Below are 18,016 nucleotides of genomic sequence, written 5' to 3'. Positions count from 1 at the left end.
TGACCACCCGTGGGCAGAGGAGTGCCAGGCCGGGAGGTGCAACAAGGGACGCTCTCTCTAAAGTGAAAATCTAATTGTGTCTCTCGCCTCTGCTTCGAACACTTCAGTCCAGTCAGTCACTCATGCACCCAGCCAATACAGACAGAGCACCTACTGTGTACCAGGCTCCCTTCCAAGAGCTGGAGCTCTGGCTACGGAGAAGACAGAGGCCCCTGCCCTTCTGGAACCTTCAGCCTTGTCAAGGAAGACAACAGCAGGATGCCACGGCGTTTGGGGGGCCTCCTCCCAGCAAGGCTCTCCCTTGCCTCCTGCACTGCCCATGCCATAGACTTTGGCAAAAAAATCTCTCCCTTTGCCTGTCTAGTGCCTCTTTACCTCTCAGGTGTCAGCTCAGGAAGCCTTTGAAGACCCCATGTGAGTGTGGCCCCATTCTCTGGGTTCCCACAGCCCCTGGGGCTGCCCTCTCTCAGTACACGTTCCTCCGGGTGTGCCGGTATGTTTGCACGACCATCAGCCCCTCTCCCCTGGGAGCCCTGAAGGGCCAGGGGCCACATCCATTGGGTGCAGCATGGCTTTGCCAGTGCCTGGTGACATTAGGCCCTTGGAAAATGTCTGTTGAAAGACAGAAAGGCAGATGTACGGACAGGTAGGCAGGCAAAGTGACAAAAGGCCAAGAACAGGGCCACACAGCCATAAATCGAGGTGATCTCACTCAAGGCTCTCTGTGTCTGGAGAGTAACAATGCTCTTGAAATGGCTGAATGGACAACTCAGCTGCCAGGATTCTAGAAACAGAACCAGCTTTGTGACACTGGAGAATGCAGGCATGGGGCCTGTGCCAGGACCAGAGGGCCACATCTCACCCCCAGGCTTCTGGGAACAGGCGATGGAGAAAAAGAGCACGCTACAGGCGCACATTCAATGGCAAGTAGGAGTGCCATCCCACCAGGCTGGCCTGCGGGAATTCCTCGGGGGAGTGATGGAATCTCTCCATATCCTGTCTGTGCTGGTGGTTACAAGAACCCACGCACGCATAAAACCTCAGGATGCTACACCAAAAGAGGGAGTTTTACTGCACACGACTAACAATTAAGAATAACAATCACACGCACGCACACACTAATTGCTCCTTAATGTCCTTAAAACCCAGACAGGTGCCGGCTTTGGAGTACCCGGGTGGGAATCTCCGCTCTGTAGCTGAAAGCTGCTGCGTGACTTTGCAAGTTCCTGCACGGCTCCAAGCCTCCATTTTCTCATCTATAAAACGGAGAGAATAGTACCTGCTCTTTAGGGTTGGCTAAGGATCATAGGAGCGAATGCATGCAAGGTGCTTGGCACACTGCCTGACTACGGGCGCCTTCCAGCACCATTCCTGATAACCCCATTACACAGATGAGGCACTGGAGGCTTGGCCAGTCTGTCTCCCCTGGGGCCAACTCAAATTTTCTTTCGAGGTAAGCTGTGCTAAAAGGAAAAGTCAGGAATGTCATGCTGTGAAACCCAGGCAACTGTCCCCTCCACGTGCACCTGCACACAGGGCTGCCCACCCCTGGAGCCCGTCTCTCCCTCTCTGCCAGAGTCTCTCCAGATGGTGGTGGGCAGCAGGGACCCCTGCCTGGCTGGCTGGCTACCTCCATTCTTCTATACTGAGACATGGAACTGATGGAAACACTTGCTGGTCCGGGTGTGCAGCTCCCGCCTGGGCCTCTGGCTGCCAACACACGTCCTCGCACACATCTGGCCCGAAGCAGCACGGGGAACGTTCCAATGGCAAGCAGAGGTACTGGCAGCTGCAGCCCAGGCTTGCTGAAACCAACCTGCAGGCTGGCTTTCTAGGAAAGCCTCCAGGGCAGGCACTTAGGGCTTGTGGGGATCTCCAAGGCTGCCCGGCCTCAGAGAAGCCCGGCGCCATGCAGGGAACAGAGCGGAGAGATTTCCAGCTGGGACCTGTCCTGCCTTAACGAGCTGCCTGGCGAGAACTGGGCAACTGATGTGAGCACCCACTTATGTCCAATGGGAGCACTGCAATGTGCAAAGCGTACAGATAGTAGGGATAAAGCTGCTCAAGTAATGAAAAAGAATCAGAAGGGGCCGCATTTATTGGGCTGATCAGGGGGTCTGTGCCAAGTACTTTATTTATGTTATGTCATGGGGTCTAGAGACTCGGAAAGCACAACTGGCTTACCCAGGGTCATGTAGCCACCACGTGAAACAGCCAAGATCTAAACCCCAGCTATGTGACATGGTAGGAAAAGCCCAGAATACGTGGTCAGATGGGTCTTAGTCCTCACCTAAATGGCCTGGCACAGTGGCCGGCACACAGGGGGTACTCAGTAGAGACCACATTATAGGCCACAGGCTCCCTAGAAGCACTCTATAGACCCTGTGGGGACACAGAAGGGATGAGGGCTAATTCTGTGAGGAGAATTTAGAGAGGCTTTCCAGATGGAAAAAAATAAAAGCCAAAACCCAAAACAACTGTTCTGGATTTTGAGGGATGAGTAGGAGTTTTCCAAAGGAGGACCAGCACCTGATGACGACTCAGTCCCCAGAACTCTGCTCTCAGGAAATCCTATGGAGTGAAATTTACTATCCAGCCCATTTCACAGCAGAGAAAACCAACATTCAGAGAGGTTAGGTCACTGCCCCAAAGCCTTGCAGCTCGTTAAGGAGGGTGCCAGAATTTGAACCCAGATTTATTTTACTTCAGAATGCCCATTCCCTACCCAAGAAGAACAGGTAAAAAGGAGTCACGTGGACCATAAGCAAGTATGTTCATTTCTCCTGGCTCCCAAGAATGGCAGAGCTGACTTCAAATCCTGCCTCTACCGCTTCCCAGCCCCGTGACTTTGGGCAAGTCCCTGTTTTGAAACGTAAATGAGGCCACGACATATGTGACATCAAAGAGTGCAAGCAGCAGGTGCTCTCTAGCGTATAGATTATGTGAGAGCATAAACCAGTGCTAAGCCCCAACCACGTACTACTGTCCCTGACAGTTCTCAAACCTGGCTGCACAGTACATTGGGGTGTTTTTTAAAACTCCAGAGTGTGACCCTAGCCAGATCCTCTGAAAGCCTGGGTTCAAACCCTGTGACTTCCTAGCTGCACAGGCCTGGGCAAGTCCTGCCTCAGCCTGCTTCTCCATCTGTAAAATGGGGTCATAGTGGTGCCTGCCTCATGGAATGACAGCAAAGATCAGGTGATCTGACTCAAGCAAAGCTCTGAGCACAGCACCAGGCCCGCTGCAGCTACTCAGTGAAGAATAGCTGTTACTTCTCCCCCCAACCTACAGTTAGTGGGTACAAGGCAATGAAATGTGTGCAGAGGCCTGGCTGTTCTTGATCCTGCAGAGATCCTGCAGAGATCAGTAGACCCCAGAAGTCTGGTACCTTCTAAAACAAAGTCAAATGAACTTGGACCTCCAAGTTGAGAGGGAGGTCAGTGAAGGAGGAGATGGGGGCTAGAAAGATGTAGGACAGACAGAGCAAGGAATCCAGCAGCCAGCTCTCATCCTGGGTTCTCCTCTCCCCACTGGCTCGTGCTGCCTCCTTGCTGGCTGTCTCCTCCACCACACAGCCTCAGCTTGGGCCTGGGCCACCTTGTTTTGGAGGCCAGCAGCTGGTCCCTCAAGGTCCTCCTGCCCCTCTGCTCACCTCCACAGGGATATTTCTAAAACACAGCACCTGACTGGATTTCTTTCCTCCTGAGAGTCTCTCAGTGCTTCCCTCGTAATGAAAAAAAGCAAAACAACAACACAGACTCACATTTAATGAGCACTTCCTTACTACTGGCCACGCACGTGCCAGTTAATCCTATTCCCTTATGGGGCAGGACCTACTGTCTTCCCCATTTTATAGATGGGGTAACTGAGTCTGGAAAAGCCAATGGCTTTATTTAGTTCAGGCCAACACAGTCACCAGCCTGAGTTTCTGCACGGGCTCTTTGTCTGGCCTCCTGCCTCTAGTGGCCATTTTGGCTCTGCCTCAGTGGGGCTGTGGTAAGGGCTGGACGAGGGGAACACTGTGCCTGGATCCAGAGTCTAGACGCCAGGACCTGGATTCAACAGGTGAATAGGAGGGCCTGGGAAGAACACCCCCAAAGTTTAGAAGGGTAACTGACACAGGTCCTCATCACCCTCCAGTCCCCCAACTAAGGCCAAAGGCACTGAGGCAGAAAACTGTGGACACAAAGGCAGTCTGACCAAGGGCCAGAAATGTGGGGCCCCCCAGGAGGCATCTCAGGGGGTCTCTGGTCCACAGCTGCAAGCTGCTGGGCTAGGAGCCCCCAGAGAATGCTGGGAGCTCTTCCAGCCACAAGGTGGGGTGACACCACACGGGACAGGCAGCCCAGCCTCAGGACAGCAACAATGCCAAACATAGACTCTGAGTTGGACGGACGTGAGTTCCGATCCCGCTAATCCCGCTATAACACTTCCTCGAGTGAGCTACTGAGGAGACTCAGTTTCCCCATCTGTAAAACCAAGATGCTAATAGTACTTCCTTCTCTCAGGGCTGTTGTAATGTATATAATGGGAGACTGTCTGTGAGATGCCTGGTCTAGGAGTGAACATTACTTCCCTTCCATGTAAGCAGAGGGAGCTCCTTAGGCCCAAATCAAATTCAGATCATTAGGTTGAACCCAGTGAAACCGCCATTTGTATGGGTAAAAAGTGGACAATTTCATATGGTTCACACTAACAGCATCCCAGAGGGTTAGAGGATTCCTTGTTTCCACTGGACCAGACTAACAATTACAGTTACTTTTCTCTTGAGTGTTTACTATGTGTCACATACGGAGATGATTCCACCATTTATAAATGAAGAAGATACTGAGGTTCTGAGAGGTTAAGTAACCCACCCCAAATTGCACAACTAGAAAGTGACACAGTCAGGATTTGCATCCAGGTCTGGCTGTCTCCAAAGCCTGTGCCTTAACAGCCATGACGAAAGGCTTGGTCAGGTGCCAAAAGGAGGTCATCATGAGGAATCTGTCTCAGCTCAACAATGTCAATGGCCATCGCCCCAGAATCATGGGACCTTGGGATTGAGAGAGCCCAGGCAGTTATGGCTTCATTCAAGGAACACACTTAGCTCCTGTCCTGAGTCGGGCTCTGGGCTATGAGGGACTCAGGCCCAGTGGGAGAGAAGACAAGTCAACAGATGACTAGATCCAATGTATGGGTACCGCAATGGCATCTGTCCACTGAGAGAGAGCCTCAGAATCAAAGCTGGGTGCCCTGGTTGGGTGACTGACAGGCAGGAGGCCGCCAACTAATCTAGAATGCTCCCTAACAGCTGCCCCCTACCCCTAAGCCTGGCCTCATCTACCCCACTGGGTTTGGGGACGTGGAGGAGAAAAGAACTAGATGAGAATGCAGAAGGACTGAGCTCTCAGACCCAGGGACAGCCATCTATTAGAGGTGTCATAAGGGGAAAGGGATTCTTCCCAGATAAAGGAGGGGGGCTACCGTAGTGGGTTCCAAGCTTTGTACTGACAAGGAGCCCCTTTCCCTGCAAAAACTATAGTGATTCCTAACGGTCAAGTTCAGTGAGTATCCCTGGTCGCCCCTGTGCCACACCCTGCTGGGCTCATCTGTGGAGAGGAGTCCTCCTAGCTTCAATTGGAGCTCCTACGTGGACTTCGCTGCCACCTTCTCACAAGTTATACACAAGTCCAGGAGACGGGAAAGCACGGTCCCCTCCCTCCTCTTCTCTCCTGGAAGTTTTCCTGCCTCCTCCATACCACACTGCCCTCTCCCTCCAGAGAAACATGGGACACTGCACAGGAATATAATGCATATAAAACAATACAATCCTTCACAACAGCGAGCAGCCTAGACGTACTTCCTATGAGGCTGCATTGTACTGCTGTTTCCACTCTGTAAGTGGAGGAAGTAAGGCCTTGGGAGGTCAAGTAACTTGTTCAATCTGGTTGGTAATAAACTCTGACAGCAAAGTCTGAGATCTTAAAACTGTCCGTGTTTCCACCAGCAGAAATGATGTTTGGGGCGTATTTCTTCCCCAGACCCTTTTCTGAAGTACTCAAGAAATGAAGATTGCATTGTGTATATCATTTGTCTTCTTCACTCGCATTGTATGGTAAGCATTTCCCCATCTCATTAAAAAGCCTTGAACAAACCATTTTTAAAGGACCCTTCATAGTCCCCTGAAGGCCATATATCATTTGTCTAATCACATCTCCAATGACAAACATCTAGGCTATTTTCAACATTGCTTGAATTACCACAGTGCTGAATATGCAAATATATAAATCATCCGGGAAAATGGCTTTAAATCTCAGGGGGCGCGTCCTGGGTGAGTCCATTTAGAGTAGGTTTCTCAACCTGCAATCATTCAGGACCACCCGAGTCATGTCATTTCATTCAGGACCCCCCGAGTCATGTCATTTGCGTCGCTTTTCATGGAAAGTAATGGTGATAATGACGGTGCTAAAGAGAATGCTAACACGTAACTATCCTGCACTTTCATGTGCCTCCTGCACTTTCATGTGCCAGGTACTGCTCTAAACCCTTTATGTGGAACAACCCACACTTGGTACTATCCTTACTCTCATTTTACAGATGAAAAAACTGAGGCACAGAGAAGTTCGACGCTTATTGGAAGTCACACAGCTGGGAACCGGCAGAGCCAGGTCAAACCCGTGCCATTGACATCTGGCTTCCAAACACAAAGTTGGAAACTTCTACCCACAAGTCTTTCATCCTTTTTTTGTGCCATGGACCCCTCTGGAAACCTCACAAAACCAATGGACCACTACTCAGAATGATTTAACATGAATAAAATAAGGCACATGGGCTTTCAAATAAAACTGATTACATTGAATTATATAGCACAAGTGTTTCAAAAACCAAAATGGTGAACATAGGCACCCCTTTCTTAATGAAATCTAGCAGTGGGATGAGTAACACTACAATTCTCAATTAGTAGATGATCTGCTTACTACTAGCAGACGATAAAGAAATGATCTTTGCGATCCATGCAAGAACTATAAAGTGATAGGGCATTACTGCTGGTGATAAAGTTTCAGGTGTTACTAATATCACTGAGGAATGCTGCCTTCATGCACAATGGAAGGCGATGCTACATTATGGCCGGAAGTTACTGCAAACAAAGATGAACTATCCCTCTTCCAAGTTCAGGACACTCTGAATTCTACCCACATGGAGAACTCCTCTGCTAGTTGGGTTTTCCCCTCCAGAGCATACTTCTCTGTCTCAGTGAAGAGGAGGCAGCCCAGGCCTCAGACCCCTCCCTGTCCCCACAGTCCCCATGCTATGCCCCATCATGTTGCCAATGCAGTGACAATGAATTCCCAACAGATGGTGACCTCCATGGGGACAAAGGCTGCCTGGCTATCTTAGCCTCTCTCCGGCCTGGGGCCAGGCTTGGCCCAGGGCAGACAATAAACCCACATCTGTGCAAGGGACTGGCAGCCAAGTGTGGCCCGAAGCCAAAGGCTGCTGATTCACACCTTGGCTAGGGAGGAGGAAATGGTGACGCCACTGTGTGGGTTTCTAGTTTTCTTTGCCAATGCAGTGGGCAGGGGGTCCATGCAATTCTGCTTAATGAAGCAGACTAGAAAATATTATCCTTATGTGCTTTAAGGCAATGTTTCCCTTCATGTCGGGGGAGAGAGACTATACTCTCATTTGTAGTCAATGATACACATAGAGCTGAGTACAATCCTGGGTAAATTATTCCCCCTTTCCAAGCCTCAGTTTCCATGCTTGTGAAATGGGCTAACAATGGTACCCACGTAGCAGACATCAATTGTTTCCACCAGCTCCTTCTTCAGCAACAGTACCCTGAATCTCCTACAATGACTGTCTCTCTCACTACTTGCAATTTAGGGGGAATATCTATCCCCATATCCGGTCCTTGCCTGGCCAAAGGATGACCAGGTGATCATGGGTTTGGCCAATCAGATTCTCTCTTCCTGGAGCTAGACTCCCAACTGTCCCCTCTAATATTTCCCTCCCGTCCCTCCCACCCCAAAGTCATCTTCACTGCACACAGCCTTCCTGTGTACGGGTGCTCTATTTCTCCAGCCTCCCACTTTTGATCTGTGCTCTGCCCTGTCCATTCTCCTGTGAAAGGCCTTTCTAACCACTCAGCCAGCAGGAGGGGCCCTGAGTACCAGCTCCCTGACTACTCTAATGACTTTCTTTTGGACACCTCTGGTCCTGACCCCTGGCCCCCAGATTTGTACACTGGGGCTGTGGCCTTCTTGAGGGTGGGGTCCACACTTTGTATTCTTCTGTGGTTGCTGACCCACTCAGGCACCCCCAGGTCCTTCTGGCCTGCACCTGTCACACAAGCTTCATCTCCATCACTTAAATCTCTCCTGATTTTTTCAAACAGACTTCATGCTGGGGCTTCCATTTCTTTGCCTTCCTGTTCTCTGTCTGAAATTCCCCTGCCTTTCTCTACTCGTGGAATCCTTCTCCAGCTTGTGATCGGCCTTGGATCACCTCTGCCACCTGCCTTCTCCAAGTCCGGCTTCCCCAGAACCCAAGAGCACAGGCCTCTGCTTATTCCCCAAGTTCCAGACCAGCTCGGAAACACCCTGTCTACCTGTCTCTCTCAGACACTGACCTCCCTGAAGTCTGAATTCCTGGTTGAGCTGTATATCATCCCTGCCCTTCAAAGTGCCTGGCTCCTGGAAGGATTTATATTTGTTCAGTGAATTCTCAAGAAACATGGTCACTACCACAAAGTGCAAAGGTCTCTTGGTTATTGTTTCTTTTTGCAAGTGGCAGTTCTGGTGGAGTTGCCAGACAAAGTAGAGGATGCCTGGTAAAACTTGAATTTCAAATAAAAGATTAGTTTTGTAGGAGAAGTAGGTCTCAAACATCGCAGGTTTGTCTAAAATTCAAATTTAACAGGAACATCCTGCTAAGTTTGGCAAAAGGCAACTCTAAGGTTGCCTGAGAATGGCCTGGGACAGTAGAGCTCCGTCCACCTGCACACAATAGATGCACCATCAGTCCCTCCTCCCTTCCCTACCTGCAGGCTTGCATCCAAGCCAGCAAGGACGGGAGGAAAACACTCTGCTGTCCGGAGAAGGGGGCAGAGGACCGATCGATGGGCATGTGACAAAGCTTGGACCTGCGGACTCCCGGGAAAGTTCCAGAGGAGGGAGCCATGCCAGCCCCTGCCCACTGGCCCACTGTGAGACACCAGGCCTCCTGAGTCAGTTACAGTCAGTTCCCATGTGACAGCAGAGGGCTGTGACACCAGCTCCAGCCAGGGTCTGGCTAACCAAGCGCTCTGGGGAAGGAACCACAGGGCCCCAGTTTCTGGGCATTACCCCAGGCCAGGAGGCTCCAAGGACAACCATCAGGGCAGTACTGTCCTCAGGCATTCTGCACAAAAGCTCACTTAATTTGCAAAGCCACCCACTTCCCTGAGAAGGCTCAAGGCCAACAGTGAGTGAATGGCAGAATCAGACTAGAACTCCGGTCTCTGAGTGCAGATGCTACACTCACAACCCTCCCTCTGGCCACATGGCCTTAATAAGCCTCACCTTCTCTCCTTCAGCTAGGGATGGGTGCCCACCACTCATTGCTTGTATCCACCCGGCTGACAGGACCCTCAGCCAACGGCCCCCTTTCTTGCAGCTGCAGTGGCCCACAGCTGGCCTTCCTCCCCAAGGGGAAGGAAAAAAACTGAGTCACGCAAAGCAAGACTATTCCCCCTGGCACAGCCCTCTTGCCCAGGAAAAAAGCACTCACCATTTGCAATCAGGATATGAGTGTCCTAGCTGTTCAGGAGCACAATGAATGGCAGGGTCCCCTAGTACTTCTCCGGCAGTGTGATAACTAGCTGAACTTCATGCTCACCCCCGTGCACCCTGGGGTGGGCCAAAAGTGAACGTGTGAACACCCAGGGAGTGGGGTGCAGGCCACCCCTCTGAGCTGGGTGCACTCTCATGCCCCGTGACCTCGGTGAAGACCACAGAACTCAGGCCTGCAATTCTTTCCAACCCTCCTCGGCCACAGGCGATATGGGAGGAGGACCTGGACCTGCTGAGCAAGCAGCATTTTAACCAGAAAAGCATCTGTGCAGGCCTTCCCTGGAGGTATTTTAAACTCCTTTCTTTCCATTTCTTGGGCTCTTGCACTGGAAAGTCACATCCAGAGCCCTCCCTCTGCAGCAGGAGTGCGGGAAGAGTGTCCCAAGCCAGCACCTATCTCGAGAAGACAGGCCTTCTGAGGCGCCGGGGGAGCCCTGCTGCTCCGGGACAGGATGGGGGGAGCAGGATGTGGGAACCTGGCTGGAGCCACCCACAGCTTGGCACTGCTTTTCTTTTTTAAAAAGAGCATTTGCTGGTTTTGTATTTTCACTAAAAACAGGAATATGGGTTCATAGCAGAACATTTAGAAAACAGAGAAGCACAGACGAGCCAAAAAAAAAATTAAATTAAATAAGTGACATGATTTATCAGCCCTATTTCTGTGCTTATGCAGACACATATTTTCATCCTTCATTCATAATCAGGTGGGAATCAGCCTGAGAATGTTGTTTTGCAACCAACTTTTACTATTTAATATTCCCAGGACAGAAGACAGAATATATTTTTACCATCTTGATGGTATCCTAGCATGTGGATATAGTATGTTTTATTTATCTTGTTCTCCACTGATGGGCGATTAAGTGGTTACCAACTTCTTACTGTCATCAATGGTACTATGTTTGTATGTTCCTAATAAAGCTCATACATAGTTATGAGACGCTAGGCCTGTGTCACCCCCACATTGGTCCTATGAAATTGGAACTGATATTATTCCCACTCTACAGAGGTTCAGAGAGGATAAGTCCTTTGTCTGAGTCACACTGCTGGTAGGTGACGAAGCAGGGATTTGAACCCAGGCTGTCGGGTGTACTTTCTCTGCTCACCAGAAGTATGGAATGACACAGATTCAAAGTCTGAACTGGAGTGACCTGTAAGTAATCTGAAGATGTGAGGGCCCCACCCGCCTTGATCTTGAGACAGCTGCAGGAGCCCAGAGTGTAATCAGCAGGCTGATCTCTCCTGCTGAGGATGACCCATCCAGCCCCTTGCATCCATGGGCCAGATGGATGAGGATGGTGCAATGCAACTGATAATGAGGCCCACTATTTTTCAATCAGAAGGAAGCAAAAAAAAAAAAAAAAAAAAAAAGGCCTACCTAGGGATGTGTGGGTGGCTTACTCAGTGAAGGGTCTACTCTTGGTTTGTACTCAGGTCATGATCTCCCGGTTCATGAGTTTGAGCCCCGTGTTGGGCTCTGTGTTTGACGGTGTGGAGCCTGCTTGGGATTCTCTTTCTCTCCCTTCCCCTGCTCCTGCTTTCTCTCTCTCTCTTAAAATAAATAAATTAATTTAAAAACAACAACAAATGCCTACTTAATGCACTAAGTATTAAGTCTTTGCGACACAGACAGCTTACACGACAAGAGCCCACCTACAGAGTAGATAGGAAAGCTCAGCCTTGCTGAAGGGCGTATGCCAGGGGCTCTAAGGCATCCAGCTTGGGGTTGGCACCCCAGAAATGCCTCTTGAATGAAAGAGCATGGAGAACATGTAGCCTGGCCTCACAGCCTCACGTAGGAAAGAGGCACGGATTTGGATCATGGCTATTATTATTGTCCATATTATTTTTCACGACTACTATGATTGATTAAGTGCCTTTTATACATGATGCATCAGGTTGAATATTGTGTGACACAAATCAATCTTCATAATGGCCCACACTTTAGGGATGTACTATTACAACTCCTGCCCCCATTACATACCCCCACAGAGCTCGTCTTACTCAGAAGTGCTTGAGGAGGACTCAAAGCCAGGTCTTTTCAGGGTGCCTGGGTGGCTCAGTTGGTCAAGTGACTTGCCTTGGCTCAGGTCATCTTGCAGTTGATGAGTTTGAGCCCCACACTGGGCTGTCTGCTGTCGGCACAGAGCCCGCTTTGAATCCCCTGTCCCCTGTCTTTCTGCTCCTCCCCCCAAATATAAATAAACATTAAAAAAAAAGCTTGGTCTTTTCATAATGAAAGAAATGTGTCAGTCACTGGCATTTATCTCTCCGGCAGAAGGCTTGGAGTAGAGACAGAGTTCATACATTATCAAAACAGCAAGAGACCGGCCTAGGAGAGAGACCCTGTACCCATTCTGCAGATGCGACACTAAGGCTGGGGCGGGGGCAGTCAGCCAAGGTGGGGTTTATCTCTAACACCCAAGTTCTCTCCAATCAAGTTCGACCCCCTGCCCTGCATGTTTCTGCAAAAGAGGGGGTGCCAGGTAACTGGTGGCAGGAAACTAAATGCAGCTAATGCAGATTCCCAGTGTGTTCCAGACCACCCAGCTCGCCAGCCAGAGGCTCCTACAGGGTGAGCTGAGATTGCCAGAAATACCTAAGGCGGGCGCCATCTACCCTGCAAACTCTGAATTGTGACCCCGGGGCTCTAGGAGCCTGGCAAACAGAGAAGGGAGGTTTCAAGACTGGTGGCACAGGGTCTGCCACCCCATCCCCTCCCAGGGGCACAGTCATCCAGAGCTTCCTGGGCGAGAATGATGAGGGCGGGCGCTGTCTGCGCCGCACCAATCCAGGCTGAGGGGTCAGTGAGACGGCATTCCAGAAGCCAGGTGACACACCACGGCCACCTGGCGCAGGGGACGGATCACACGGCTGCCACCTCTCCTAGACCACGTGCATATCTGGCTCAGTCCCCATGCTGTGTGACCTTAGTTAGGGGCATGCCCTCCCTTCCAGTCTCGAGAGAATGGGAACCCTTAATGTAACCATCTGAAGGATTAGGATCTTGACTGTATAAATAAATCGTGCTAATTAACAGAAGACAAATAACTCAACATACTGAGAAAGGAGCAAAAGGGAAAACAGGCAGTTCACAGGAGGACACTCAAGTGGCCGACAAAGGTGTGAAAAGATGCTCAATGTTATTGGCAAGCAGGGAACATGCATGCAGACCACCATGGGGTGCTATTCTGCACCCAGCAGCTTGGCAAACATTAAACAGTCTGCCAGTGTGGGGTGTTAGCAAGGACCCACAGCAAACGGATGCACAGACACTGCTCTGGGGGATCTAAATGTAAAGGTGAGAGCGTGCAAACCCCCGGACCCAGCACCCCACCTAGGGGACATGTGCAGGAAGCAGCCACACAGACCTGGACTGCTGGGGACACCCTAAAAGTCCCCAACAGGAGCTAGAATCTCCAGCGGTATATTCAAATGCAGTATTTAAAAAAATTTTTTTTTTATCACGTGTATTTATTTTTGAGAGGCAGAGAGAGACAGAGCATGAACAGGGAAGGGGCAGACAGATAGACAGAATCCGAAGCAGGCTCCAGGCTCTGAGCTGTTAGCACAGAGCCGGATGTGGGGCTCGAACTCATGAACTGTGAGATCATGACTTGAACTGAATTTGGATGCTTAAGTGACTGAGTCACCACGTGCCCCTCAAATGGAATATTAAACAGCAGTTAAAACAAAACTGGGGCCACATGCATCAGCATAGATCTTGAAAGGGTGATGTTTTCATGTAGTTTCAAAACATTCAGTGCAAGCTCTGGGGCAGTTAAAAAGGTAAAAAAGAAACATTAAAAGGTGCATAAGGCTGGGGAGGGAAGGAGACTGATTGCAGACCAGTCCAGGGCATCTTTTTGGGGTTGATGCAAATGTTACAAAACTGGATTGTACTGGTGGTCTCACAGCTCTGTAAATTTACTAAAATAATTAGCAAACATATACCTAAAATGAGTGAATTTTAGGGCATGTAAATTATACCTCAATAAAACTGAGAGGAAAAAATCCTATCTAACAGACAGAATTTTCTATTATTTTTGAAGTGCATGGGAATGACAAACACCACACACCAAATGCAGGACACTGGTTCATGTGGGGGGGGGGAGGGGGCTGGAGGGAGCGGGGGAGGGTACACAAGGGGCTTTGCATCTGCCCAAACACAAACACAATGATCTGACAAAATAGGCATAATAGGAAGATCTGACAGAGCTGGATGGTGGGTGGATATTTTATGGATTCGTATATTCAAAACGGTGGATTAATATGACAAAAAAGTACCTATTTTATTATTTTTTAAATAGGCTCCATGCCTAATGTGGGACTTGAACTCATGACCCTGAGATCAAGAGTCGGATGCGTCACCAACCGAGACGCCCAGGCGCCCCCAAAAGTACCTATTTGACAGGACTGTTATGATGACTAATTATACAGAGGGCTTAATCCAGGGCCTGACCCACAGCCACCAATCACATTTCAGCTATTTTGATTACTGCTGCTGTAACGGCCATGGTCATCTTGCTCCTCTTAACATCTAAAGGTCTCAAGACAAAGCAAGCCAGTGAGTGTCCCCTGCTTCCTGCAGACAGACTCTCCTCTAAACCCAAGGCTTCTCTACACCCCACTCCAGGGCAGGAAATGGGGTGATCCAAATAAAACCTGCAAGACGTCCAGGGAGCACTTCCTGCTCCCCTCAAGCCAGAAGACAGCCCAGCTGGGAAGGGTCTCCCCAGAGTATCACACTTGAAAGCCCCCTTTCCATTCGTTCAGAAAGCCCGAGTTCTGCGGCAGGGAAGGTGCCAGCACAGAAGTGGATCAGCTCCCTGAGCCCTCGTCTCCCCCTGCCTCTGACAGAGGGTGGTGGCTCCAGGGGACACTTTCCAAATAATAATACTTATCATTATTATCAGTATGATCACCAACAAAAATTCCTCTCCGACAGTTAGGCTCTCAGAGGCCCTGGGAGCTTCGGCCTGACCTGTGGCTCTGCCCCTGGGCCCACCGATGACGTCTGAGCCCACAAGCCACGGAGGCTGGGGCTGGGCATGGACAGGATGCCACCCTGATCACGGAGAAGATGCTTTTTCAGGTGCAACAGGTGGCCCAGCCCTGAGCCCTGAGCCTTGATGCAGTTTCCCTATGACATCTACAGTCCCTGTGACCTGTTCCTTCCAAAGCAACTGACAGATGCACAGGTGGTGACCAACGTAGATGCAAATGGGAAGGAGGGGTGGAAAATTAGGGGGCATGGCTAACGGAACTCTCCATAACTGATACTTTTGGGAGGCAGTTGCCACTGGCACGTGTGGGTAGAAGCCAGAGATGCTGTCAAACATCCTACAATGCTCAGGCCAGCCCTCGACAACAAAGAATGACCTGGCTCAGAAAACAGTGTTGAGGTCGAGAAATTCCATCCTATAGGGAAGAGAAATATTTACAACTTGCAGATTACAGAAGCTGGAGCTCAGAGAGAGAGACTGAGCAGCCCAAGGTCACATAGCAGAGCTCAGGACCATCCAATCTCCCTTCTCATGCTTTCTCTCCAGAGTGGCTGGGCCAGGTTCTGAGAGGAGGGTACCAAATGAGATGAGAGTCTAGGCCCATGCCAATGGGTGCCCCCGTGCTCATTTCTTCTAGAGTGGTGCGGTGGGAGGCCCTGGCAGTTTCCGGTGGGTTCAGGTCCCCTGCCACCATGGCCTCAAGTCTGCCCTGTTCCTGTACATGACTCAGGCTCCAGTTCAACCCATCATCCCTCTTCATCTGATGAACCCAAAAGACTGCATCCAAGGGAGGGGGCCTCCTTGAGTCACAAGAGTGACTAAACCCACACGCAGAAAAACAACTTTTTGGTGAAATCCCTCCACATGTGACTTCAGCACATTCCCAGCAGGGTGACATGGACACCACGGAGCAGGGAGGCAGGCTTCTAACAGCTATGGCAGCCAGCCCTAGTGTCATGTGGTCCCTCCCTCTAGGAAGGGGGTACCACCCCCATCCCCGGGGACAGATGATCAAACTGAGGCTAAGAGAAGCACATAGCTAACAAGCTGAGGTCACGATCTGGGGATAAATCCATATTGTAACTTGTCTCAAAGGAACCCTATAAAGGGGCGAAAAGCTAAGCAAAGATGCCCCTTAAAGCTGCTAAACCTTCAAAAAGCTGGCGGGTGTGGATCTGACTAAGCAGGGAATGAAAAGCCACAAGATGATCACAAATGATGGCAGACTTCCTGGTTCTTCTTTGCTTAAGGAAACTAGGAAGGTATGGACTCTAGGAAGCCGTGCAGTGGTCAGGCGGAACACCACTTTTTCATGTCCAACGGACTTGGACTGACATCCTTGCTGTGCCTGTGACCATGACCTCGGGCAGAGGACTTTACCTTTCTGAGCCTTGGTTTCCCCATCTGTCAAATGGGCTCAAGAACCTCTGCCTCCTTATGTGTGCGCTGGGAGTGGACAGGGGAGAGTTAGTGGAGGACGATGCCCACTTTGCGGCAGCTGTATCTATTCTGGTTTTGCCAGCTCACAGATTGGGTGGAGGCAGCATGGAGAATTTTAGATTTCCTCTTGTTGCCATCTTGGTGAAAACTGTCTTCATACCCAAAAGGCAACTTAGTTACACACTCAACAAGCTCAAACAAGAAATCACGATCTGGCAGCATTTGAAACAGTTGACACATACACACACACACACACAAAGGAAGAAAAAAAAGACAATTTAGCTAAGCTCTGGAATCAAGGAAAACTTCACTCTATTTAAAGATGCCACAGGTCCAGGAAATAGCTTCCCACAGCCTGGCTAAGGGCTATTGGCTGCCCAGCCAATAACAATACGGACTCACGCAGCACACCCTTTCTCGTGGAGAGTGCAGAGTGAATTCCGGCTATCTCCTTTCAGAATTTTATAAGCTATTCATGGAGGGCATGTAGATCTGCTCTATAAGAACGAGCCTCTTAAGAAAATAGATCCAGAGAAGACTTGCAAGGAGGCCAAGGAGCTGAATTTAGCCAGCCAACGCCCTTTGCTATTCATTGTTCTACACTTCTTTGTTAGGATTTTTTCCCTCCCTCTTGCTTTTTTCCTTCCTGGTTAACTTCTCTGCAGCTAGGCGCTGCCACTGCCCCCTTCTCACCACCAGAGACACCAGAGCCCCCTTCCCTCCAATAAGGGAGGCCTCCCCAAGGCCTCACCTGGGCCCAACATCCCTCAGACCCATATACCCCCACCCAAAGCCTCTGAGGTGATCCCACGGCCCTGTGAACCTAGATTCAGCTCCTAGACTGCTGCAGAATCCATTTCCCATGTGGGGGTCACCGCGGGCCCTGGCACACCTTCTGGAGGCAGGGAAGGCCTGAAGGCAGCTCCGTGTTCTAGAACCTGCAGCTTTTATGAGCCTCAGCCTTCCCATCTGCAAAAGGAGGTTACTGGCCCATTTTCTCAAGTCCTCACCAGCTCTACACAAGACTCTCATTTTACAGAGGGAGGTACCAGGAGAAAACTTTCGCACATTTTTAAACAGAAGTTATTGGAGAAAGAGGGCAGGGACTTTTTTTTTTTTTTAAACCTTTTCACGGTGCAGGCACTCAAAGGATCCACTCTCAGAGATCGCTCAGGCTGGCTGGATGCTCCAAAAGCACGGAGTCAAACTTCCGATCCCTCGAGGGGCTACCTGTGGCTAGGCACTGCGGGTCTGAGTGCCTCTGGACAAGGAGGAACAGGGCGGGCGGCCTCAGCCCAGGAGGTTCTGTCTGTCTGTCTCTCTCCCCCTCCCCCTCTTTCTGCCTCTCTGTCCCCTACACTGGCTGGGGCCAGACTTCTCCACAGATGGGCAGGACGGAGCGGGGGGCCAAGGAGGAGACAGAAAGGGGGAGAAGAGCGGCGGAGGGGCGAGGCGGGAGGACGGGAAGGAGGGGAGGAGAACCGGGCAAATGAGAGGAGGGGGAGGGGGAGGAGCTGGAGAGACCCAGGCTCGCAGCAGCAGGGCCGAGGAGGGGAAAGCAGGAGAGGGTGGGGAGAGAGCAGACGGTTCGGAAGTTTTCGGAGCCGGGGGGCTCTCGGTCGCCCCCGGCGGGGCACGAGCTCGAGGGGGCGTGGGGGCCGCGCAGCACTCACATAATGCTTGTTGGGCACCCGCCGCTTCTGCACGTCCAGCACCTTCACCTCCACGATGCTGCGCCGCGGCGGCATGGCCGTCCTC

At 50.7% G+C, this 18,016-nt stretch overlaps 1 protein-coding gene and 1 long non-coding RNA gene across 6 annotated transcripts in view; one reads left to right on the top strand and one right to left on the bottom strand.

Annotated features, from left to right (window-relative positions):
• The window catches only part of SH3PXD2B (SH3 and PX domains 2B), a 98,119-nt gene extending 80,113 nt beyond the window's left edge, over nucleotides 1–18,006 (bottom strand). For all 3 annotated transcript variants that reach the window (XM_029942852.1, XM_029942853.1, XM_029942851.1), the window contains exon 1: nucleotides 17,932–18,006. In XM_029942852.1, coding sequence (XP_029798712.1) covers nucleotides 17,932–18,006 — 75 coding nt within the window. The remainder of the gene's footprint in view (nucleotides 1–17,931) is intronic.
• Nucleotides 824–6,844, top strand: LOC115294821. 3 transcript variants are annotated; one of them, XR_003910161.1, is made up of 4 exons: nucleotides 824–927; nucleotides 1,150–1,453; nucleotides 6,024–6,097; nucleotides 6,580–6,844. It is a non-coding gene; the product is annotated as an uncharacterized LOC115294821 (long non-coding RNA). The 3 variants fall into 3 exon arrangements; XR_003910160.1 differs by having other exon boundaries at nucleotides 5,993–6,097; XR_003910162.1 differs by having other exon boundaries at nucleotides 5,990–6,097.
• Nucleotides 18,007–18,016: the final 10 nt, after the last annotated feature.

Source organism: Suricata suricatta, chromosome 6 (genome assembly GCF_006229205.1).
Source record: "Suricata suricatta isolate VVHF042 chromosome 6, meerkat_22Aug2017_6uvM2_HiC, whole genome shotgun sequence".
NCBI lineage: Eukaryota > Metazoa > Chordata > Mammalia > Carnivora > Herpestidae > Suricata > Suricata suricatta.
This window is presented reverse-complemented; position numbering and strand designations above follow the sequence as displayed.